Genomic DNA, 25,080 nt, shown 5'->3' with positions numbered 1-25,080 from the left:
GGAGGGAGGTACAATTCCCACCTTACAGATGAGAAAAACCGAGGTTCTAAAAGGTTAAGGGAATTGAGCCAAATGCACAGCTCCTCAGTGGCAGAGCCAGATTCAACCCCCGCTGTCTGCTCTAGAAGCCCTCTGAACCTGCACCGTGCGGTGTAGTTCATGTTCACAAGCCCTTACAAATCATAAGGCAATAGCACTTGAGAAGGTGTGCTGGAGGTGGGGCACACCGCTGGCTGTTGCTTTCCTGGGAGCCTTTTTTGTAATCATTTTATTGGGGGCTCTTACAGCTCTAATCACAATCCATCCATCCATTATGTCAAGAACATTTGTACATATATTGCCATCATCATTTTCAAAACATTATCTTTCTGCTTGAGCCTTTAGTAGTAGCTCACTCCCCCCCCCATCCTCCCTCCCTCATGAATCCTTGATAATTTATATATTCCTCCCCCCCCCCATATCTTACACTGACTGCTGTCTCCTTTCACCCACTTTTCTGTTGTCTGTCCCCCTGGGGGGTGAGTGGTTATACAGCAATCATAGTGATCGGTTCCTCCTTTCTCCCCCCCTACCTTCCCCTTCCTCTCCTAGTATCTCTACTCTCATTATTAGTCCTGAGAGGTTTATCTGTCCTGGATGCCTTATGTTTGGACCTTTTATCTGTACCAGGGTACACGCTCTGCTCTAGCCGGAATTGTAAGGTAGAATTTGGCCTGAGGCACAAGCTGAGGTAACCAAGTCTGGCCACATGCTCTCTCACCAGAGGTCGGGTTGGGCTCACTACTAAAGATTCATTGCTTGGGGTGGTTGGGGTGTAAGTGGAGACAGCCTCTCTTAGACATCTCTGTGCACCAAGTGTTTTCATAGAGAACCATCTAGAACTTAGAAAAAAAAAGTGGGAGAGGGATTTAAATCGGAAGTCCTGTTGGGATTTTCTGGTGTGGCATTGGCATCAGGAGTGTACAGGAATATTGACAGTAAGGGGAAAGACAGGCAGCCATGCCCGGCAAAATCACTGGTGAAAAGGAAGTGAAGGGCCGAGTGCATATTGAAAGAGAGGAGCCTGCTCATCCTTGCTTCGATTGGAGTCGTTAAATCGCAGCATTAATGCTGTTTGTCCTAAGCCAGTCAGGTGGCTCACCCCCCCCCCAACCCCCGTAACAGGGGAGAACTTTGTGTTTTCCCCCTATGAATGATGAAATTCTTCCGGGGTTTTCTTTTAATGGAACCTTTTTTCCCCCCTCTTCCAGGAAGCTGTCAAAATATGTGATTTTTAATTTTAAAGAGAAACAGAACTGAAATGTGTCAAGTCCCTGGAAATAGCCTGAAATCCAAAGACCATCTGGCCACAGAGAGATCTCAGTCTCTTTGACACCCCTGGGACTTGGGGGCAGGGGTGGCGGCGGGGGTGGGGGTTGGTCTTGTGAGAACCACATTGAGACTCAGCCAGGAGGAGCCTGCCCTGGTTCCTGGTTCCACAGAACTTCAAGACCCTGGTTATCTCTCAAGGCCTCTGGGGTTTAACGAGGGTAAGGGGTGGCGTGGGGGTTGTTCCTGAAATATCCAGATTGCAAATAAATCATGTTTAAGATGCACTAAGGGAGCTGGTGATTTATAGGGAACCCAGGGCACAAGCAGCAATCACTCTTGGCTCCTATGTACATATGTTTGTAAAGGTGCGTTTGCAGAATGAACCTCCCTGTGCAGTGGTTAAATGCTTGGCTTTCAATGGAGGGTTCAGTGGTTCGAGTCCCTCAGTTGCCCCGTGGGCAATAGCCAGGGCAGGCGACTTCTGGAAAGCAAATGGAAAGCGCCTTGGAAAGGCTGTGGGGCATCTGGCCTGTCCTCTGGGGAGCGCTGCTATGAGTTGGAATGGACTCCAGAGCGGTGCTGTTGGGGTCAGGTGCCTTTGCGGCAGTAATGAATGAAAACTGGACTGTGCTCATTAATAGCTATTACATTTGCATGTGTGAAAAAGTTTCTCCTTGGGTCTAGGAAGTATTTGATAGTCAAAATTGGATGGAGACCTTGAAGGGATGAAAAAGCAAGCAGGAACGGAACCCTCCCATAGGGAGGTGGGTGGGTGCGTGCCCAGGCTTATTTACAGGTAGGCAGGGTGGCCCCAGTGCTTGGGAACCTGTAAGCCAACAAGACTCCAATGAGGGGCGGGATCATCCTTCAGGAAAAGGAGAAAAGCATGCAGCAAGAATTTCCTGTGGATGTGCTTTGATGCCTATAGCCTGTAGCCAAGAGAAGCTCACACCTGTATGAACGTCCTAGAAATGTGTAGGGGACACAGGGTCTTCTAGCCAGCACCCTGAAGGCACACACATTCGCAGGAGCTCTTCCTTAAAGCCCTCTCCTTCCGCACCAGTGTCACAGACTGCGATCTCAATCACAGACCCACTCTCTGGGAGTCCCTGCGTGGAACAAACAGTTAATCGCTCGATGCCCCTCTGAAAGGTCCATGGTCATTACCCGTGCAGTGGCACTTCCGCAGGCAGCTCAACACCAAGATCCACAGCCGTGAAGCCCATTTGGACGGCAGAGCTCACACAGGGCTGCTCTGCAGCTGGCTGGAGCCTGACAACTAACAGGCACCGCGTCCCACGTTTTAGGAATTCATTTTCCTCGCTGTTTGGGCTGAGGCATTTGCCCCTGGGGAAGGAATGTAGGCCACGGGGAGGGGATAGGGTGAGGCGGAGGGAGAGGTGCGCACTGTGTGGCCTGCAGTCTCTCCCGCCTCCAAGGTGGCCGGGAACTGGGAGGCAACTTACCTGAAATTTCTGGAAGTGTGGGCTTGTCTTCTTACCCGCAGTTCCCATCACAAACAGGAAGTCCGGGGTTAGCACAAACGGCACTCTCTCTTTATTTATGCCCAGAAAGCTCTTGTAATTCCCAAGAATGTGCCCAAAGTCGATATGAAATAGGTTTCCTTAAAAGAAGAAAAGGTTTGACATAGTACTCGGGGGTAAGTGCTTGCTTGGCCAGATAGTTTGTAAGTTGCCCGAAAGCGAGCTCTCTCGGGTGAGGAAGCTATTTTTAGCTCCGTTCGCCAGCTTCTGTATTTCTCGTCACAGCAGGTGTGTGAAAGTAGTGCCCACAAAGCACTCTGAACCCACTGTGTTTCGATGGCCTTCCGGTGTCCTTTAGACGGTGGCCAATGACGGTAAGGGATTCTCAGAGTCGTTCTTAGACGCATAGTCACACTCTCCGGCGACTATGTCATCTTGAAGCCTCAGTCTCTCAGGCATTCTCTCTTCTGATCCTCACAGAGTCAATGATTTGTCTTGATCGGGTGCTTCCCCCAGATTTCTACTCTTAAGTTAGCCCACATCTCCGAGAGAAATATCTCCCTCTGGGGTGCCAGTACTGACCACTGTCAGAGTGGACCGGGACTCCGTGAGGGTGGGTGGGATAGGAGGATATCTGCCCATCCCTTTTGTTGCTTCCCCACAACACTGGCTGTTGACCATTCCCACCTCACTTAGCTTCCCCAGGAGAACCCTACGCCTGTCCTGGCGCTCCTGACACTCCCTTTAAAGGGTTCTTTCTGATCTCCCTTGCCTGGCTCCCAAGATGAGTGGCCTCTCCAGGGGGGAATCACATTATCTGGACCCCTTCCCAGCACTACAGTCTAAATACCTACGCCAGCCTGCAACTCCATTAAAATGTAAACAAGGTGACTCCGCTGCTCACCTGTCTCCGTGATCATGATGTTGTCGTTGTGCCTGTCTCCTATGCCAAGGACAAAGGTTGCCACACAGTAGCCAGCGCAGGAATACACAAATCTCTCCACAGCGGCCTGGAACTAATTACAATGCATCTGAATGTTAGTGAGGGTTTAGCTCCGAAGAGAAGCAAGCACCCATTACAAGCTAACTTCTTGACCGGTGAAGGGATATCTTGCTTGTGACTATTTAAAATATGACCGGCTTCACAAACACACGTACACACCCCTGACTGCGGAGGTGATTCCTACGGGGCTGGGGAGAACTTCTTGTCCCATGGCGTTTTGAAAGCTGTCCATCTTTAGAGAAGCAGACTGTCCCACCCTTCTCCCTCCACGTGGCTGGTGGCTTTGGACAGCTGACTTTCCAGGTAACAGCTCAAGCACTGAGCCACCAAGGCTCCTAAATCCAGGTCGACAGCAGCCCAATAAAGGCTACTAAATATATCTCCTCCATCAAAGGGTGCTGATCACACAACCTAGAAGTGCTAAGCCTGTGCAGCAGAATTTTCAGTGACAGCCAAATAGCCTAAGCACACAGCTTGGGAGAGATTCAGTAGACACACTTCTGCTGCTCTGACATACATTTTCTGCATCCATAATTTACCAGTTAGATTATATTGCAGTGGCAGACCATGAATAACTTTACAGGGGGTGTGGCATTTCCCCAGGTAGGAGAGTATTTACACATTTGTTGTGTGTGCCCTTGAGTCAAATACAACTATAGTAACCTGATAGACCAGAGAAGAACGGCACCATAAACCAACCAAACTCACTGCCATCCGGTCAATGCTGACTCATGTGACCATAGAGGACAGGCTGGAATTGCCCCTGTGAGTTTATAGGAGTGGGAGGCTCTGTCTTTCTCCCAAGGAGCAGTTGGTGGTTTCGAACTGCTGACTTTGCTGACTGCAGCCAAATGCTTACACACTCTGGCATCACAGAATGCCAGGTATTAGAACAAAGTATTCTTGCACTGAGGGAGAACTTGAGTAGAGACCCAGTGTCCATCGGCTACCCTAATATTTAACATATATGTACATAGACCTATACCCCTATCATTAGATATTAATATATTTACATATGTACATGCCTCTATTTCGACCTCTATAAATGTTATTTGCCTCCTAGTTCTTTCCTCTATTTCCTTTTACTTTCCTCCTGTTCCACTATTGTGTTTGATGTTCATTTGGCTCTCAGTAATTCTCGGCTCCACTGCGCTTGATCAAACCCCACCAGGCATGCTATGCCCTCCTCACCATTGATTTTAGATCTCTTGTTGTTCCCTCGTCCCTGGGTTCCCAACATGTTAACTGAGGACAAAATGGGTGCAAATATGGTGAAGAAAGGTGATGGTGCCTGTCCATGACAAGCTATCTCATCTGGGGTGTGAAAGGCTTGAAGTTAAACCAGTAGCCATCTAGCACGGAAGCAACAAAGCCCGCATGGAAGAAGCACACCAGCCTGTGTGATCACGAGGTGTCGAGGTGTCGAAGGGATCCGGTATCAGACATCAGAAGACCCAAAACAAACAATCGTGTTGATGCAAACGAGGAGGTCGGAGTAGAGACCCAAAGCCCATCTGTAGACATTTGGCCATCCCCTCACAGAAGGGCCACAAGGAAGGGAGGAGTCAGCGAGAGTGCAGTATAGCACCGGTGAAACACACAACATTCCTCTAGTTCTTTCATGTTGGTCCCACCCCACCCCGACTAACATGAGTCCAGTTCTACATTACAAAGCCAGCTAGACTGGAGGGAGCACGTACACTGTTACAGATAGGAGCTCTTGGCACACGGGATCCAAGACATATATACCCCTCAGGAACAGAAATGGGAATAGTGATACCATGAGGATAGGGGGAAGGTGGGAGCAGAAGGGGGAGTAAGGGGAACCAATCACAATGATTGATATAGTACTCCACCCCCCCGAGGGGGGGCAAACAACAGAAATGTAGACTAAGGGAGATAGTGGACAGTGTAAAATTTGAAAATAATAATAACTTATCAAGGGGTCACAAGGGTGGGAGTGGGGGGGAGCAAGGGAAAAAAAGGAGCAGATACCAAGGGCTCAAGCAGAATGAAAATGTTTTGAAAATGTTGATGGCAACATATGTACAAATGTGCTTGCCACAATTGATGTGTGGATTGTTATAAGAGCTGTAAGAACCCCCAGTAAAATGATTTATTTTACAAAAAATCACTCCGGCACCAGGACCCCCAGGGATTTGTAAAGGAGATCTTTATGGGAGCAGCTTCTCAGCTTCTCCCCTGCAGACCGCTGGTGGGTTCAGACTACTGCCCTTCAGGTTAACTGCTTACCCAGGGCGCCCCCAGCGTTCCTAACATACATGCTAAGGACAGTGTCTGCTGTATGACAGAGAGCCCTCAGAGGGCGAGCTGTTTCACACAACCAAATGTTATGCAAAGCACGCCTGATAATCAGAGGGCAGGCTAAAGCTCAGGGCCCGGAGCTGCCACAGAAATGATGTGGGCCGAACCACCAGCCCTGCCCCACAGGCTCAGGAGTGAGGCCCCTGCCATCTCGGCAGAAGGTACAGCTACTGCCTTTCACAACTACCCGCGACCCTCCAAGAGGTTCTCATCTGGTGGGTCGCGACCCCTTTGGGGTTTGAACAACCCTTTCACAGGGGTCACCCAATTCATCACGGTAGCAAAATGACAGTGATGAAATAGCAATGAACATAATTTTATGGTTGGGGGTCGCCATCACATGAGGAACTGTCTGAAGGGGTCGCAGATTAGGAAGGTTGAGACCAGAGCTAGGACCCTCCACAGTCAAGAACTACCCCCTTGAGTTTCTGACACCCAAACTCGGAACTGTGTGACGGGAGTAGAAAGCCCCATCTTTCCCCCAGGAACTGCGTAGTTTGGAACTGCCAACCTTGCCGTTAGCAGTCCACCCGGGAACCCCTTCGTCACTAGAGATCTCCTCGGTGACGCTGGCAGGTCCCTGGAAACCGGGAAGCCTCTATTGCTGCACCTGCCACCGGTGGACGGAGCCTTGGGAGGGGCCAGCCCGGCTCACCTTCTCTTCCAGCGGGCACCTCTCCCTGAGCCAGTGGCTCAGGACCTCGTCTTTGAAGGCGCCCGTGTTGCCCACCGTGCTCTGCTGGATTTTGGCAATGGTCGTGGCGTCCTTCACGATTTCGATCATGCCTGCGGGAGGATGCAGAGTTAGATGGGGTGCGGGGTGAGGGGGTGGGAGGGGGAGCACTGCGACCTGGAGCCCGACCCGGGGAGCAGACCACCTTCCTATTTGCCAGGTTAGTGCTTCTGGTCCTCTTAGGAGGAAGGAGGAGGAAATGAGAGGGATGTGGCAGCTGTGTGGGACCTGATGCTTACCTCGACGAGGAGGAAACTGTTGGCTTTGAACGATAACAAATAGAGCCTTCCTCGCTCGGCAATCTGGGCCCTTTCTTTTTCATGCACGACGGGGTCAAATGTAAAGGGGGATGCACAGTTTCTCAAATCAGACACTTGAATAAAATATATTATGCATGATTGAATGTAATAAATATAATATGCTTGATTGAAATGAAAACATTAAATGTCTATAAACGCAGCTATGACACTGGTGGAGTGCAGCAAAACAGCAGGGGAATGGAGTGGCAAGGTCCCCAGGGAATGCTGAAAGTGGACTTTGGGGCCAGGGCGTGGTGACTCAACAGACTGGACTGGAAAACGCTCCTAAGGGCCAGCAAATGATCCTTGAACTAACTACAAGCTTTTCTTTCTTGGTGTGTTTTGTTTTGTTCTTTTTCAGTGGTTTGTTGTTGTTGTTTTGTTGTCTGGTTGCATACTGTTGCTTTTTTTCCCTCAGTCTTGTTTTCGTGCATGTTATTGTCTCCACAGGTCTGTCTAAATAAGACAGGCTGGATGAACTATCTGGAGGAAAAACAACGGGCCCGACAGTTCTGGGGGGACTTGGGATAGGGGGAGAAGGGGGGCTAAGGAAGTGGTGTTAACAAACCCAGGGACAAGGGAACAACATGGGACCCAAATTGGTAGTGAGGGGGGGAGTGGCAGGCCTGGAAGGGAATGATCAAGGGTAAGGTTGCATAGAGAAGAGGTATAGCTGTAACCCAGGTGGGGACGGAGCATGGTAGCGGGGCAGGAGGAAGTCATGGGAGATGGAGGAAAGAGCTAGGAGTCAAAGGGCATTTATAGAGGTATACACAAAGACATGTACATGCAAATATATATATATATATATATATATATATATATATATATATATATATGGATGGGGAAATAGATCCATGTGTCTATATTTATAGGTTTAGTATTAAGGTGGCGGAAGGACCTTGGGCCTCTACTCAAGCATTCCCTCAATGCATGAATACTTTCTTTAATTAAATTGACACTCTACGATGCTCACCCTCCTGACACAACTGCTGAAGCCAAAGCAGGCGAACAAGTAAATGTGGTGAAGAAAGCTGATGGTGCCCGGCTATCAAAAGAGATAGTGTCTGGGGTCTTAAAGGCTTGAAGATAAACAAGCGGCCATCTAGCTCAGAAGCAACAAAGCCCACATGGAAGAACACACCAGCCTGTGTGATCACATGGTCCTGAAGGGATCAGTTATCAGGCATCAAAGAACAAAAAATCATATCATTGTCTGCACACCTCCATGATACGGTCGCCGAAGACAACGGGTGCATAAGCAAATGTGGCGAAGAAAGCTGATGGTGCCCGGCTATCAAAAGAGATAGTGTCCAGAGGGGTTCAGGAGAGGAGATGGGTCAATTAGGGTGCGAGGTAGTACCGATGAAGAACACAGCTTTCCCCCAGATCCTGGATGCTTCCTCCCCCCAACTACCATGATCCGAATTCTACCTTGCAGGGCTGGATAGGGCAGAGGTTGTACACTGGTACATATGAGTACTGGAGGCACAGGGAAGCTAGGGTGGATGATACCTTCAGGACCAAGGGTGTGAGGGGCGATGCCGGGAGAGTGGAGGGTGAGTGGGTTGGAAAGGGGGAACTGATTACAAGGACCCACATGTGACCTCCTTCCTGGGAGAGGGACGGCAGGGAAGGGGGGGAAGGGAGACTCCGGATAGGACAAGATATGACAAAATAACGATGTATAAATTACCAAGGGCACATGAGGGAGGGGGGAGCAGGGAGGGAGGAGAAAACAAAAGAGGACCTGATGCAAAGGGCTTAAGTGGAGAGCAAATGCTTTGAGAATGATTGGGGCAGGGAATGTATGGATGTGCTTTATACAATTGATGTATGTATATGCATGGATTGTGGTAAGAGTTGTATGAGTCCCTAATAAAATGTAAAAGAAAAGAAAATGATTAGGGCAAAGAATGTATAGATGTGCTTTATACAATTGATGTATGTATATGTATGGATTGTGATAAGAGTTGTAGGAGCCCCTAATAAAATGTTAAAAAAAAAAAAGAGAGAGATAGTGTCTGGGGTCTTAAAGGCTGCGATGTAGTACCAATGAAGAACACAGCTTTTGCCCAGATCCTGGATGCTTCCTCCCCCCAACTACCATGATCCAAATTCTACCTTGCAGGGCTGGATAGGGCAGAGGTTGTACACTGGTGCATATGGGAGCTGGAGGCACAGGGAATCCAGGCTGGATGATACCTTCAGGACCAGGGGTGTGAGGAACGATACTGGGAGAATAGAGGGTGAGTGGCTTGGAAAGGGGGAACCAATTGCAAGGATCCACATGTGACCTGCTCCCTGGGAGACGGACGACAGAGAAGGGTGGGAAGGGAGACTCTGGATAGGGAAAGATACGACAAAATAACAATCTATAAATTATCAAGGTCTCATGAGGGAGGGGGGAGCGGGGAGGGAGGGAACAAAATGAGGACCTGATGCAAAGGGCTTAAGTGGAGAGCAAATGCTTTGAAAATGATTAGGGCAAAGAATGTACAGATGTGCTTTGTACAATTGATATATGTATATTGTGACAAGAGTTGTATGAGCCCCTAATAAAATGTTTAAAAAAAGCAGCTATGAGTTGTGGGTACAATACCTTTGATAAATGAGCATTCTGGAAATATTTAAATAGCTGGCAGAACTCCCCATCTATTTAAAAACGTGATTCAGTGAGAGAGCGATTGAAGGTGCCTGAGAAACCTGAGCTAGAGTTCAGAGGTGGACAGGGAAAGAGGAGGCAGCAGGTTTGGACTGAATCTTTTCCTTGTATCCTCACAAGGATTCGGCCCGTTCGTTGCCTCCTGTCTCCCCGGGACAGGGAGAGGCCCTGCCCCTCAGCCTTGGGACACGTTCTTCCTGTTTGACTGGCTGCAGTCATTTGCATCTTTCATCTCCCCAGAGGGCCACACACCTATTTTGTCACCAGTCGAAATGCATCCGTAAGGGAGGAGGCACAGATCCAAAGATTCGGTCTCCCAAATGGACTCCATGATCCGTAGAATCTGGGCATCACAACACAAAGAACATTTCCACTATAACTGTATGTTTATTTTACATCAGTAAACATAAGTTACATAAGTTCTGGCTACGACTCATTCCACCCCTCTGATACTTCCCCTTTAGGGCACCCTATTCTTTTTGGTCCCGATCTTAACCTTGGGGAAGGGGTTAAGTAGATGTCTTTTGGGGTGAGGCTTTAGCCCTGGGTCATCACCCATGTACTCGAACATCCCTTTATAAAAAAACCTTACTGAATGCTGTCCTCGTAAGTGCCAACCAAAGCAACAACAACGGCCCTGCTAATGAAAGCTACGGTCTGCTAAATGTGTGAACCCTATCACGTTGGTTCCTCTTTCTGCAGCGGAGGAAACAAAGGCTTCGTGAGCCGAGCATGCCCTTCGCTGCCCTGCTGGCAGCCTCTACAACCTTGAAAGCTGGTGAAAACTTTTGCTTAACAGAGAGAAGCCAGGTTATGTTCTGCGGTGGGACTGAGCTGCCCACCTCTAAAGAACTCAAAGAGTTCTACAGATGTGTTTTTTAAATTTCTCTAAACTTGCAGAAAGCTTGAAAGGTGTTTTAAATACATCTAGACCATGCATGCACCATGTTTGGGGCACGGGTGGAGAAACAAAGGTATTAGTGTTTCCATAGCAGAAAGTGGTAGAAACAGAAACAGAGAATTGAAAAAAATTCCTAGTTTTTAAATAGGCTACATTTGAATCTATAAGGACTTTATTTTTAAATTAATCATATGTTCACTTAAAATATATTAAACATGATCAGCAGAAATTTTGTTTTCACAATGTTGAGCAGTTAGAAAATGGAGACTATTAATTACAGATGTGCCTAGCTCAAGTTGACTGAGAAATGTTAGGAAGTATGAAAATCACTAGCCATGATAATGATTAATGATTCACCTTCTGTAATTAACAACTCACCTTCCATAACTCGTATTATTTTAATAGTATGATTGCTCCAATCCATTTACCTGCTCATCTTCTTTCTCTTTCCTCCAAAATAATTCCCGAGTTTGTGTGTTTATAATTATATCTGAAGCAAGACTTACCTGCAACTGGAGCTATGCCTGTCAATATAAGTGAAGTAGATGCTAGGGAGGGTAACCTGTCTCTATTTTATTGCCGAATTTGAAAGGGTAGATGTAAAAGAGAGGTAGGTGAGGTCAGTGTCTCTGGCTATTTGGGCACGTTGGACCGACCTCTATCTTCTCAGGAATAGACAGAGTGACCATGCTCAGTGAAACCCTGCTATGTAATCTCTGACACTTGCTCATCAGACAGCAAAGGGAACTGGGGCTAGAATCAGAAGACAGTGTTTTAGATGTAATACAGAATGCTCCCCCAACCCCAGAGAACTGATGGGAAAGGTCCTTAGCAAAGGCATACCTGTAAAATTAGCATGTCCTGACGCAGATCGTCCCCATGCTTAAAGATGATTCCAATGGTCTCTTTAGATAGGGCTGTGGGGTCAGCACATTTAAACTCAAGCCAGAGGGGCTTTTTCTTGGAGGCCATCACTTTACATTTTTCAATCTGCAAGGCAGTGGACACAAGTTCTCGACATACAACGGATATCCATCATAGAGACGCACACAACGAATACCCATCATAGAGACACAAAACTTTGTGTGTACCACAATTCTATACTTGTACCACCAGGACAAAACCCTAATTACAAAACTATTTTCAATGGTTTGGAACTCGCACACTTGCTGGTGTGCACAGCCACTCAAAAACTTGACATCTGGCCCAGTTCTTCTACTATGACATACTATGACATCTCGAAACGTAGATGACAATCGTGGTACATCTGTACATGGGGCACTTGCTGCTGCTAAGTGCTGTTGAGTTTGCTCCGGCTAATAGTGACCTCAACACAACATCAAGGATGTTGCCTGGTCCTGATGGTCCTGTCCATTGTTGCAGCTACGCTGTCAATCGGTGACATCGAGGATCTCCCTCTTCTTTGCTGACCGTTGACTTTACCAAGCATGATGTGTTTCTCCAGGGACAAGTCCCACCTAATGGCATATCCAAAGTAAGGTAGACAAAGTAAGGTAGACAAAGTCTCACACCCTCGCATTGGGGCTGACCTTCTTAAAGACAGATTTGTTGGCAGTCCATGGTATATTCAATATTTTTATCTAGCACGGCAGTTCAAACACATCAAATCTCCTTTGGTCTTTATTTCCCACTGGGGAGCTTTCAGATGAATATGAGGTGATTGAAAAACCATGACTTGGGTCAGGTGCATCTTTGCCATCAAATGTTATCTTTGCTTTTTCATATTTTCAAGAGATCTTTTGCAGCATATTTACCCAATGCGTTGTATCATTTGACTTCTTGACTTCTGCTGCCATGAACATCGACTGTTCATACAAAGAGAATGAAATTCTTGACAATGTCCATTTCTCTCCATTTATCATGACATTGTTACAATTGTAGATTTCCATTTTGTTAATGTTCACATGTAATCCACATGGAAAGCTCCACTCTTTTGCCTTCGTTAGTAAGTGCCACACGTCAGAAGAGTCCCCGCTTTTTACAGGCAAGGTTGTGTCATTGGTATATCTGAAATTATGAATGAATCTTCCTCCAATACTGATGCTACACTCTTCTTCATCTAGCCCAGCCTCTTGAATTCTTTATTGGGCATACATATTGAATAATGAAGGTGAAAGAGCACAACCCTGCCACTCACTTCTTCCAGTTTTGACCCATGAAGTATCATCCCCCTCTTCTGTCCAAATGGCTGCCTCTTGATCTAGGGAGAGGTCTCTCAGAGGCACAGTGACGGGTTCTGGAGTGTGTAGTCTTTGCAGAGCTCTCCATCATCAGAGTCAGTGGAACATCTGGTGGTGTAGTGAATTATGGGTTAGGCTGCTAACCACAGGTCATCAGTTTGAAACCACCAGTACTCCTTGGGAGAAAAACAAGACTCTCGATTCCCATAAACATTTACAATCTTGGAAACCCTTAGGGACAGTTCAACCCTGGTCTATAGGGTTATTATGAGTCAGAATCAACTCGGTGGCAGTCAGTGGGTTTAAGTTAGGATGAGAGCATAGGTGCTAGGCAGTCATGGAAAGAAACAGACTACTGACGCATGTAATCTAGACGAATTTTGAAAGTGATTTTTATACGAAGTGGAAGATGCCTAATACAAAACTACATAGAGCATAATTCCACTTAGTGGAATTCTAGAAAAGGCAAAATCATAAGAGAGAAAGCAGATCAATTGCTTGAGGCTAGGATTGAAACTTGGAGACAAAAACATACTGCAAAGAGACACAGAGGAACTTTTAATATTAAAAATGTTCTATATATTGAGTGTAGTAGTGATTATAGGATTGTTTGTATCTTAAATGTGCCCCCAAGCCATGGTATTTTCAGTCACTCCTTATGCATCTGAAAGTTGGAAATTGAATAAGGAAGACGGTGGCAGAATTGGTACATTTTAATTGTGGTGCTGGCAAAGAATACAGCACGTACACCACAGACTGCCAAAAAGCAAACACATCTGTCTAGAAAGGACAGCCAGAACGCTCCTTAGAGGCAAGGGTGGTGAGACTCCATCTCACATTTTGGACATGTTGTCAGGAGAAGACCAGGCCCGGAGCAGGACTTCATGCTTCGTCAACAAAACAGAGGGACGTTCTCAATGGTGTGGACTGACACCGTGGCTGTACCAAGGGGCTCAAACATAGGAACAACTGTGAGGGTGGTGTGGGACCGGCTGGAGTTTCCTTCTGTTGTACATCGGTCGCTATGAGTCAGAACCTGTTTGATGGAACCTAGCAGCAACAACAACAACAGCATACATTTGAAACACACGAAGAGAGACACCTAAAATGGAAACATGGTCAAGTGTACAGATGACACCACAATAAAACTTATTTCAGACAAATTGGAAAGGATGTTACCTCGGGCCGAGGTTTTCAGTAATAAACGGAAGCCCGTCTAGGATTCTTCCTGTCAACATTTCCAGATGAACATGAGTTTCTAAACCACGGGGCCACCCCACCCCGCACAGCCATCCCCACAACAGAAAGAACAACAAGCGGACACCTACCACCAGCGCGCCTGCTTTCAGTCCAGGGTCATAGGGGACTCTAAAGCTTTTCGGGAGATGAGAATTCTGCAGGTTTTCAAGCTTTTGCTTCAGTTGTGAAATAACTGTCATTGTCAAAAAGCACAGAAAAGAAATAGGAGTTAAAGACGTAACCATTCTAGCATCTTCTGAGGCCTAACTTAGTAAGAGTTTTCTTTACACTTGGAGGAGAAACAAGGGCGGGTCCCTTCCTCTTTGGGGAACTCACTGATCACTTGGCGCGCACGATAAGTTGGCTTCCCGTGGGCAATACAACCATGGACACATCCTGCAACAGGAGGCGCACCCGTGGAGTTATGGGAAATTGCACACAGACACAGGCAGGTAGAGAGGGGTGTTTTGAGGGTCAGGCTAAAGAATTAAGGCCGTAGTTTTCATTCCAACATGGGAAACTTCGAATTGCTATCTGACTTGGGGAACAGATGCTTGCAAACAGTCTGGGATGGAACAGGACAATAGTTCCGTCATTTCTTTTCAAAAGAGGAAGTTAAGTTGCATGAAGATCGGATAGTATCAAAATTTGAAAGGTGATGTCTTTAATTTTAAAAAATTGCTCCATGGATTACGAACTAAGAGAATAGTGCATTCCACCCCCACACCTTTTTAAAAAATTTACAATAAAAATAAAAGTCAGTAAGATTATTATGACCATTATTGTTTTTAGGAGTGAGCATTATGGATAGACTAGAAAAGAAAAAAGGGCCAATGTGAAAGGCTCCAATAGTTAGATATTAAAAATTTGAGCTGAGTTTTTCGGTGCCCACTCTGAGCTCTAGTGCCAGATCTAAAGATGTGCAAGTGAATCAAACAACTCCTCACTTTGAGGCTCATGCATTTTAGCAAGTGAGAAATATGTGCCGATGACTCCCTAGGATGTATTGTATATGCGACACAATTTACTGTAGTAATGTACAAATGTTGCGTCATCCAAAATTTTCCTAGGGTAGGGACAGGATGAGGACATTGGAAACGACTTCAGAGAAGAGGTGGTACTCTTTCTCTCACACACCTGCAGATGTGTAGAATATTTAGAATCTCTTCTCCATAATTCATGACTTTTAAAGACTGAACATCTGAAAACTATATGCATATATTCAGAGATAAGGAAGAAAATGTACAGATTTGGAACTACCTAATCTGTTCATTTTTTTGTTTCTTGGGAATAATGGTTCTTTTTCTTTCTTTTTTTTGTGAGTGAGTGAGTTAGAGTGAGTCTCTGAGTTAGAGTGAGTCTCTGAGTTAGAATGAGTGAGTGAGTCTCTGAGTTACAGTGAGTGAGTGAGGTGAGTTAGAGTGAGTGAGTAGAGTGAGTGAGTTAGAGTGAGTGAGGGAGGGAGTGAGAGAGTGAGTCAGAGAGTGAGTGAGTGAGAGAGTGAGTGAGTGAGAGTGAGTGAGTGAGAGAGTGAGTGAGAGTGAGTGAGTGAGTGAGAGTGAGAGTGAGTGAGTGAGAGAGTGAGTGAGTGAGTGAGAGAGTGAGTCGGTTCTTTTTCTTAAGATAAAAAATGCACTTTATATTTGCAAAATATTGCATTTCCCATATAATTCTATATTATTATAAGTACATTATAAATTATTAACTTGTAAAGGAGAGCATTAAATTTGCTTACACCATGCAGACAGAAGATTTTTTTTAATGTATTTTTGGCAGCCTTTAAGAAGTTGCAATTAGAAGTAGAAAGCAAATGTTTTGAGAATGATGATGGCAACAAATGTGCTTGACACAATGGATGGATGTATGGATTGTGATAAGTGTTGTATGAGCCCCCAATAAAATATTTTTTAAAAAAGAAGTTGTCATCTGTCTTGCAACTTGTACAGGACAGGTGGCAACTTGTCCCCTATCACAAGGACAACATTTGGAGACCCACGCACGTGGAAAGAGAACCAATGAGACGCAGGAACTGTACCTTGGGAACTGACATCATACTTTTCAGCAGAGAGTGACTTAATGTCAATGGTGACTTTTTGTAACATCTCGATGACTTGCACTTGTTGGGTAAAGTCCTGTAGCATGGCAGTGCCACAGCCCCTCAGATACGCTTCCAGGATCACAGCGAATCTCTGCTGGTAGTGCCTGGATTGAGCTATCTCACTTCTCAAGAACCAAAACAAGAAGTGGCCGATTCTTTTGTTCTGAAGTGGGAACAAGGAGGTTGAGTTATGATGACGGATGCTTTCAGTCTAGCAGTGTATTCCTGCTCTTCTTTGAAATGTCGTGCTATTATCAAAAACACAAATACTTACTCTTAAACCATGCTTCAGCAGAAATCTGGCAAGGGCGCTGTCATGGTATGGTTCAAACTTCACAGCCTAAAGGAAGAACACACGGGCATTGGTAGGACTGCATTCTAAGCTGGTAAGTCAGGAAATAGGAAATGGAGAAAACTGGTGCTCAGCCTTACCATAATCTTACCAATTATTTAAATCCCAACTTTTCTTTTTGAGGATATTTAGGGTGAGCGTGAACCACTTGCTAACGGAGCAGCTGGTCAGGAGCGACCAGAACTCCTGACTCGGTGTCATGTATGTGCTCTCAATAACTTCAAAGAACTGATTTTCCAAAAAGCCCAGATTCAAAAATGCCAAGCAGAATATGAATGTCTCCTGTTCCATGGAGAAAAAGGAGAAACCACTTTCTACTGCTGAAGAAAGTTCCCTGCGATCTTTAACTGTTAAGTCTCTGTACCTCCCTTTGTAATCTCCTGTAACTTTGCAATTGCATGATAGCAATGTAAATATGTGTTGGACCTGCTGCATTTAAAATACAGAACAATTTCAGACTTAGAGAAAACACAGAACATCGGACAAGTACCTCAGTACTATCAAGAGATAGTTTCTTTTTCTTAAATTTTGTTGGTTATGTTTCTTCAGGGACCTCAGTCAACATTCTTTATTTTAAGCAAGTGGTAGGAAGCTACTAAATACTAAAAATAAATACCAATGTACTGGCATAATTATGTAAAGTCAAGGATTTGATTTGATTTCACACAAAATCTCTGTATGTAACATAGCACCGTGGGGGGTAGTGTGTCTCCCCGTGTGGATCAACGTAGGCCTGAAGTTCATGTGCAGGAAGAACTTTTGCGTCAGCTCGTTGCCTTGCTAGTTCTTTACAAATTGTGGTGAACATATACAACATAAACCCCACCAATCCCACCATTTCTAGAGGTGGTGTTCAGTGATAGTGACTACACCTTTCACGTTGTGAGTCTGTGGGCTGCCGGGGTGTGATTTCCCACGCTTCCTCTGGCTTTCCAGTTTGGAAATCATCAACAATGAATTGTAAAGAGCCCTGGTAATGCAATGGTGAAGCCTTCGCAGGGTGAGAAGCCACAGGTTGGGACAGCTCAACCCTGCTGCTTCTGGCTGCTGAGAGTCAGATTGGGGTCTACAGCACACACCCAAAGCAACGCTTCAATAGGAAAAGGTTTTCCAGGGTGTGGCCACTGGAGCTCATCTAAAGTTTTGGTTCTGAGAATGTGGCCAGTTAGCTACTGGGGTGATTCACTTCAGAAACGCTTTAAGTTTCTAACCCAAACGGGTGTTCCTCCGACCTTCTTGGTATTTCACTTCTACAAAGTCAATGGGCAGAGTTCAGCTAGAAGACCTTTTCAGTCTGGATTGAGTCATTTACCCATAACTGAAAACAGTGTGATGAATGACTACTCTTCTTCAAAGTTATGACCACAAATTCAAATGTAATGTTATTCATTTGAAGAACACTATGGAGAAGAACACTCCTTATTTATTCTAACTCTGCAACATTTATTTGTGACAACAAAGTATCATTCATGGTAGCCTGATCTCAACCAAATTAGTTTTATATTCATTTTTTGTGTGTGATGGAGAGGTAGAAAATGGAAGAAATTCTGACAGTTCTGCCAGTGCCTGAACTAACAGCATAGGGAGAGACCAGGGATATATTTAATAGATGAAGTGTAATGTTTCAAGAATCTGGCTAGCAGGAATATGAAATTTTAGAGTTAAAATAAAGATCTTAAAAGCTTACCAGAAAGCTCTAGAGCAGTGGTTCTCAACTTTCCTAATGCCATGACCCTTTAATACAGTTCCTCATGTTGTGGTGACCGCCCCTCCCCCCTGCCCCCGAACCATAAAATTGTTTTTGTTGCTACTTCATCACTGTAATTTTGCTATTGTTATGAATCAGGCGACCCCTGTGAAAAGGTCGTTCGACCCCCAAAGGGGTCGAGACCCACAAGTTGAGGACCACTGCTCTAGAGACTACCTATCAGTATAGATACTGATCAGACAGTTGAATGTCTAACAAAGTCGAGCTTAATTCAGAAGATCTCAGGTCAAACATCACCTACTCACAACTAGCCTGGGTTCCTTCTATCTAAATTGGGTGTTCCCCAGACCCCTGATTATTTTCTCAAAATCTCTTTGGTTTCTCCCCAAATCCTTGGCCACAATTTGTCACGAAATATCCGTTAATGTCAGCCTTCCCCACAGAGCCACAATCTACACGAAGGCAGTGACTGGCTGTGTTTTGATCACCACACCATATCCAGCCACTGAAATGGGAAGCATGCAACACATACTGTTGTATTCATGAATGAGCCCGTCTGTGCTCAAAAATAACATTTCTATTCCAATCCCTTTACTTCCTCTTCCATGCGAAGCAGCACAATTTGAGAACTGCCATAGTGCGCAAGTAAATGGTTCCTTTTTTTTTTTTTTTTAACTTCCCCGTGAAACCTTAAGCATACCACTTAGTCATTCTAGACCTCAGGGAACAGTAAGACAGCGGGAGAATCATAGAGCCCTACCAGGTCAGACAGGGGCTTTCAAGGTTCCAGCCAGATATGAGAGATGAGTCTGGTGATCAATACAGAGGAAACCTTTTCCCTCTAGCCCAGAAGATCCTCATACTGGATCCAGACAGGACATGGGACAGCAGTGAAACAAGCCCTCCTGGGTTTAGATCCTCATCATCTTCCTGTGAATTCGTGACGCTAGCCTACGGGTGCCTCCGTTTCTTTATAACAAAATGCAAATGCTCATTTGACTGCCGCCATTGTTCTTGGGAGAGTTAAAAGGATGCTAATCATTTGGAACCCTAGCACAAGGAAGTGCTCAATCGGTGACATCGATTTCTAATAGAAGAAGCCCTGGTGAAGTCGCGGTCCAGCGCTTGGCTACTAACCACAAGACTGGCGACTGGAACCCACCCAGTCTCTCTGGAGGAGCAAAGACTGGGGGGTCTGCTCCTGTAAAGAGCACGGCCTAGTGATCACAACCTGGCGAAGTTCTGCTCTGCCATCCGGGCTTGCTGTGCGTCAAATGGACTTAGGACAGCCTCTAAGAACAACACTATTAATACAATACACAAGAACAAAGTATTCCCGATGGGCCAGTTCTCCTAAAAAGTGAAGAAATAACGTCTTCGTCAGGCTTGTCAGGAAAATGCTCCCTGACGGTGGGAACAAAAACCAAGAATGAACTACTCCCAAGTAAATGGAAGAGGTCATTGCTTGTTGAAGTAGCTTCACCAGCTCTACTGTGACTGGCCAAGAAGCTCTGGACAAAGGCCATTTGATAGCACGTGCACTTGGCATGTCTGAGGGCATTCCCATGGGGCACGGGACCGCCTGATAACACAGGCACCCCCTACCTGCACCAGCTGCAAAAGGTAATGCAGCACGTCGTCATCGTCCAGGCTCTCCAGTTTCTGAACCGCAATGGCCCGGACATTTTCATCTGAAAAGTTGCAGTCCAGGAGTTGCATTGTTAACCCCACATCCAAAGCACTTTGATCCCAGACTTCCCTTCGGGCTAACAACTGGTATGTCTTGGCCACGATTTCTTGTTGTCCCCACTTGACAGAGCTAAATAGCTTAGGGTACGCTTTGGGGTGCTTAAGGCTTTCATATCTAAAATGCCAGAGCAGCTCCTTGTCCTCTGCAGTGAGCGGGTTCAGGGGGTCTGTGGCGATGATGGCCTCTAGTTGCTTGCGAAGCTGGTTGGGCATTTCAGCTCGAACCCGGTCCCCTTCGGGATCAGGGGTGGGGCGATGCTTAGGCAAGGCTATCGGGTGACAGTAATTGTCCAGAAGGATGGAGATGGACATTGAGTTCTCCTTGTCTGGGTTGGTGGCGGAGGTGAGCTTGTCAGCATTGAAACTCCCTTGGTCTTCGCCCTTCCCGGATAGCTGCCACATGTGCAGCACGTACTCCCCGCGCCGCAGGAGGAACCGGTGGTCTATCAGCAGCAGGTTCACATAGTAGAGAAGCTGAGTTTTGCCCTTGGACTCGGCACCGGGAGTCTCCGCAGAGGCCTTGCCAGATGAGGCCGGGGCTTTGCCGCAGTAGATCTGGAGGTTCAGCAGCGCCCCTTTGGGCAAGTCTTTGATTTTGATAGCGAACTCCAGCCACGCGTTCCACAGCACCTCCTCTGTGAAGGGCTTGGCGCTGGTTCTCCTTTGGCAAAGGACTTGCTGCCCATGCTGAATGTTGGCCTCCACAAACACAGTGAGGTCCATGTTCCGCGGCACGACAGGGATGTCGATGCCCCGGATCTTCACCCGGAACTTGCGGTCACAGTCCCACAGGGACACGGTGAACACGCTCTCGTGGTCCTTCCCGTGGATGGTCAGCTGCTCGTGGTAGCCGGTGACTCCGGTGCAGTCATCCACCAAGGGCCACTCTTCCTTCCTCACCTCGTCCAGAGCTGGGTCTGGGGGGGTATCGAGCACCAAGTGAATCTCTTCGTTGTTCTTGAGGCAATGCCTCACCCACTGGAAGTTTTTGATGGGCGTCTCACCCACCAGGTATTCGTCCCGGCCACACACACGCAGCACGAAGTCCTGCTCGCTTTGGCCTTCGGGGATGCCCATCAGGGACTTCTTCTTGGCCATCTTGGTGAAGAAGCTCTGGAGGATGGTGCCAGGGGTGTCGTCGGCGGACACCTTGATGGTCTGGCTGGTCGTGCCGCGGTGGATGACGATGAAGATGCAGTTGTTGGCAATCTTCCTCAACAGGTACTCCGGGAGGGGCTTGGTTGTCACCCAGGGGTGCATGGCATAGAGCTTGGGATCGCGGCAGGCCACCTCGGCCAGGCGTGGGGTGACCAGGCGGCGGCGCGTGAACTCCAGCTCGTCGTCATGCACGTTGCTGACGTCAGTGACATCGTAGCCAATCAGCGCCGTGAGCTGCTGCTGGAAGGCCAAGGTCTCCTGGGAGGGGGCCTGCCGCTGCACCACGTGGATCTGGCCGGGGCTCTTGTGCAGCATCTTCCAGTAGCGCAGGCAGTCCAGGGTCTGCACCACCTGGTACCTGTCGTAGATCTCGTACCACTGTCCCTTTTTCTGGTAGAGCAGGAGGAAGTGGTCGGGCCTGAGCCGGTGGTAGAAGTCTGCGGCCACGCTCATCTCCAGCGCGCGCAGCCACACTTGCGCCTTCATCTGCTCCACGTTGCCGTGGCCGGCCACGTGCAGCAGCACCGTCTCCGGGCTCTTGCTGTTGCGCTGGCTCGTGGGCAGCACGAACTCGATGGGGATCAGTTCCATGGGGGACAAGCTGGCCGCGCTACTGCGGGGCTTCATCCTCCGGCGCCTGCGGCAGTTGTCTGCTCTCAGAACCACTGGTGGTTCATAGCTCGCCAGATCCATGCCCCGTGTGACCTGAGAGCAAGGAGAAACCGAAGGCGTGTCACCAGAAAGGCACCTTGCTACGAAATGGCAAGAAGTCAACCTCATAGAAGGTCCCCCCTGTGTACATGGATCCCAAGGAACCAGACCAGAGCTTCGGAGCCTTCCAGCCCTGGCCAAGGATGCACACTCAGAGCTGAAGTGGAACGAGAACGGCAGGCTCCCTGCCAGGGGACTAAGGAAGCGAGCAGCAGAGCGGGCCCAGTCCGAACCCTCATGCCGGAGCTTGGATGATTGCCAGGGCTGTGCAGATCATTACTTCCCAGCTCTGCTCTTTCTGATCGCTACTTTCGGGTGACTTGGGCAAGTTAAGTAATCTCTGGGCTTTTTCTCATCTATCAAATGGGTTTAGCAATTTCTCCAGGGCGTGGCTGATGGCTATGAGGACCATTGATAACTCTCTCTTCGTTTGTATAGGTTTGCAAACTTTAGGAACAGGAAAAGCACATGAGGTAAGATGATGGAGGTAAAAGCACGTGTCTAGCACAGTGCCCGCCATAATAGCCCACTAGTCATTGCGATTCGGAAGCATACGGAAACACACAGAGAGGGGCCAACGTGCGATGTGCGATGCTGAGATCCACACAGACCTCCCTTAGGCTTCACAGGGCTCCCTGAGATACAGACTCCTTAGCCACCTTGCGTCAAGTTGTTTGTTTTCGAACAGTCTGGATCCCGGAGCAACCCCCGAATCAACTACTTCTTTCTCTTTTGCCCCCCTCCCCTTTTGCCCACCTCTTGTTTCCTAATTAGGAAAGCCCAATCTTTCACTCAGAAAACTCAGACATACCAAGATTGGTAAAGTTTCCATCAAGACCACTTGCAGACTTATATGAACATTCTGGCTGTCACTACTATATCAGGGCAGGATCTCAGAGAAGTTAGGCAAAGGTTTAACTCTCCTAATGTGAACCACAAGGTACCGCTTTATACCTGCTCATTTGATCTGCCTCTGCTGTAGAGAAGGAGGAGGCTGACGACGGGAGGTAGATTTTCTGACTCCGGCAACCTGCCCAATTAGTTAACTTCTTTTTTCATCTCTATTAACAAGAATAAACAAATTTATCCTTATTAACTTATATTCTTTGTGCAGATATTTAATAAGCATCTAGCATGCACAAGCCATTTAAGTAAATAAATGTGATGGGCTATAGTTAAAAACCCTCAACACATTTTGAAAGGCTAAACACATTAAAACTTAAATATGAATTATGTATTTTTATTTTAATGCAGTTATGCACCACATAAGATCCATCTGGATAATGTCTAAGCACATACACGTTTTCTGTCCCAATCCCCATACAACCTATGATATTAAATTTGAAGTACCCACAGCGGTTCCCAATAACAAACAGGTTCTACTTTTGCGACACCCATTTAAGTATTATCATTAACATTACCGTATTTTCATGTGAGAGCTGTAGTAATGTCCCTGGAAGCGTGTCTGGTGTTCTTGAAACATATAACGAGGATCCCTGGTTGGGGGTGGGTGCTGCTAACCCGCTGGGCAGCTAGCTGCAAGGTCCGCAGTTCAAAACCACCAGTCGTTCTGTGGGAGAAAGACAAGGCTTTCTATATCCATAAGGAGTTTTAGTCTCAGAAACCCACGGGGAAGTTCTACCCTGTCCGATAGGGTCGTTAAGAGTTGGAATCTCTTCTATGGCAGTGAGTTTTAAAAAAAAACATGTAAAAAGATAAGCTACATGCTATGTGCAAGACACTTGACTAACTGCCAGTAGATATGATTATAGTCATTCCAATTTCCATACAAATTTACATAATACCCGTTGATTTGATCCGCCTCTTGCTGTAGAGAATGAGGTCTATTTCACAGAAAGTGTCATGGGTGTTAAGTGATATTTAGCTGTGGTTAGTGTCACCACTACATTGTAAGGCATTTCATTCTAAGTAAGAGGCAACTCTGGAAACAAAATTATATGAAATTTCAGAAGCCAGCATTTACTCTGTTAAATGGCTTCATGCTAATTAGTGAGAGCATTTGATATTCAAGAGCGCTTCCAAAAAGTTTGTGGCAAAATTACATTATCTTTGACTTCTGGGTTTGTTTTTTAATTTAATGCACGTTTTAAAGTACCTTTGAAGACCAAAAGGAAGAGTTGGATGAAAAGATAAAGCTTCCTGAGCATCAAACTTATGTTCACATCATGCCTTGCACTTACTTTTGAAAAGTTCATTATAATTCATTTAGCTCCCTTTTAATTTCAATACACTGATGGTGTAAGAGGCAGTACTGATGTTATTTTCCCTCTCAGAATAGTACGAAGGTGGACTGAGTGAATGGAAAACAAGCTGCTTTGTGGAACTGTCTGGTACAACTTAAAACATTCACCGCTGCATTAGAGAATGACTAACCAAGAAGAAAATAGGAGACATACCGACACCGATTTGTAATAAAATAGCGTATTTCCAAATTTAGGCACCATCTTTACTGCACAGAAATAACTTCTGCCTCAGTGACCCCCCAACCAGTCTTACCAGATCTTAGACACAGAAGAGGACAGGCTGACTACTCACCGTCTGCCTTCATGGTTGAGGCTGCGACGCTGTCTCCTTGTCAGACATTAGAAATCCTGTAAGTACAAGAATCTCTAAACATATACTTGAAAGAATATGAAGCCTGGTGGCACTCGCCCACACCCCTCCTCCTTCCTGCCAAACAAAAACAAAGGAGCAACACACCTGCAAAACAACCTCCGGAGCCGTGCGGACGTCCAGCTGTAGAGACAGTGAAACCAAGCCGTCCCTGGTATTATCGGCTCAAGCATCAGCAACGGTTCCAGATAACAGTATTCTAGCTGAGAAGGAAGTGCACTATTTCGCGTCAGACCCAACTACGGGCGAGAAATAAAAGGAAGTAATACCTGGTAATACCTGATAAAGTCGTGGCTGAGCTCATGCCGAAGGATCATTTGTTTAATTTTTGAAAACAAAACAAATTCAAACCTACCCTGTGTGCCTGTGAACGCTTCCGCTTTTCTGGGTCTCCCTCGTATCCAGATGCAAAGGAAGTGTTGAAGTTACCAGGAAGGAAGTTCTAACCAAGTTGATTATACATGTGATTACTCATTTTAGAAGTGTCAGAAATGCATTTCCTGTCATAG

General features: G+C 46.5%; 1 protein-coding gene across 1 annotated transcript in view; it reads right to left on the bottom strand.

Moving 5' to 3' along the window:
- PIK3CG (phosphatidylinositol-4,5-bisphosphate 3-kinase catalytic subunit gamma) overlaps window positions 1-21,919 on the bottom strand; it is a 36,253-nt gene extending 14,334 nt beyond the window's left edge. Inside the window, exons 1-9 of the mRNA XM_075557663.1 lie at window positions 19,925-21,919; window positions 16,534-16,599; window positions 16,197-16,422; window positions 14,251-14,354; window positions 11,565-11,711; window positions 10,073-10,163; window positions 6,779-6,909; window positions 3,700-3,811; window positions 2,778-2,935 (exon numbers count right to left, since the gene is read on the bottom strand). Of these exons, the coding sequence (XP_075413778.1) occupies window positions 2,778-2,935; window positions 3,700-3,811; window positions 6,779-6,909; window positions 10,073-10,163; window positions 11,565-11,711; window positions 14,251-14,354; window positions 16,197-16,422; window positions 16,534-16,599; window positions 19,925-21,919 (3,030 nt within the window). The remainder of the gene's footprint in view (window positions 1-2,777; window positions 2,936-3,699; window positions 3,812-6,778; window positions 6,910-10,072; window positions 10,164-11,564; window positions 11,712-14,250; window positions 14,355-16,196; window positions 16,423-16,533; window positions 16,600-19,924) is intronic.
- Window positions 21,920-25,080: the final 3,161 nt, after the last annotated feature.

The sequence above is a fragment of the Tenrec ecaudatus genome, chromosome 9 (assembly GCF_050624435.1).
Source record: "Tenrec ecaudatus isolate mTenEca1 chromosome 9, mTenEca1.hap1, whole genome shotgun sequence".
Lineage (NCBI taxonomy): Eukaryota > Metazoa > Chordata > Mammalia > Afrosoricida > Tenrecidae > Tenrec > Tenrec ecaudatus.
Note: the sequence above shows the minus strand (reverse complement) of the source record. Positions and strands in the feature narration are given on the sequence as shown.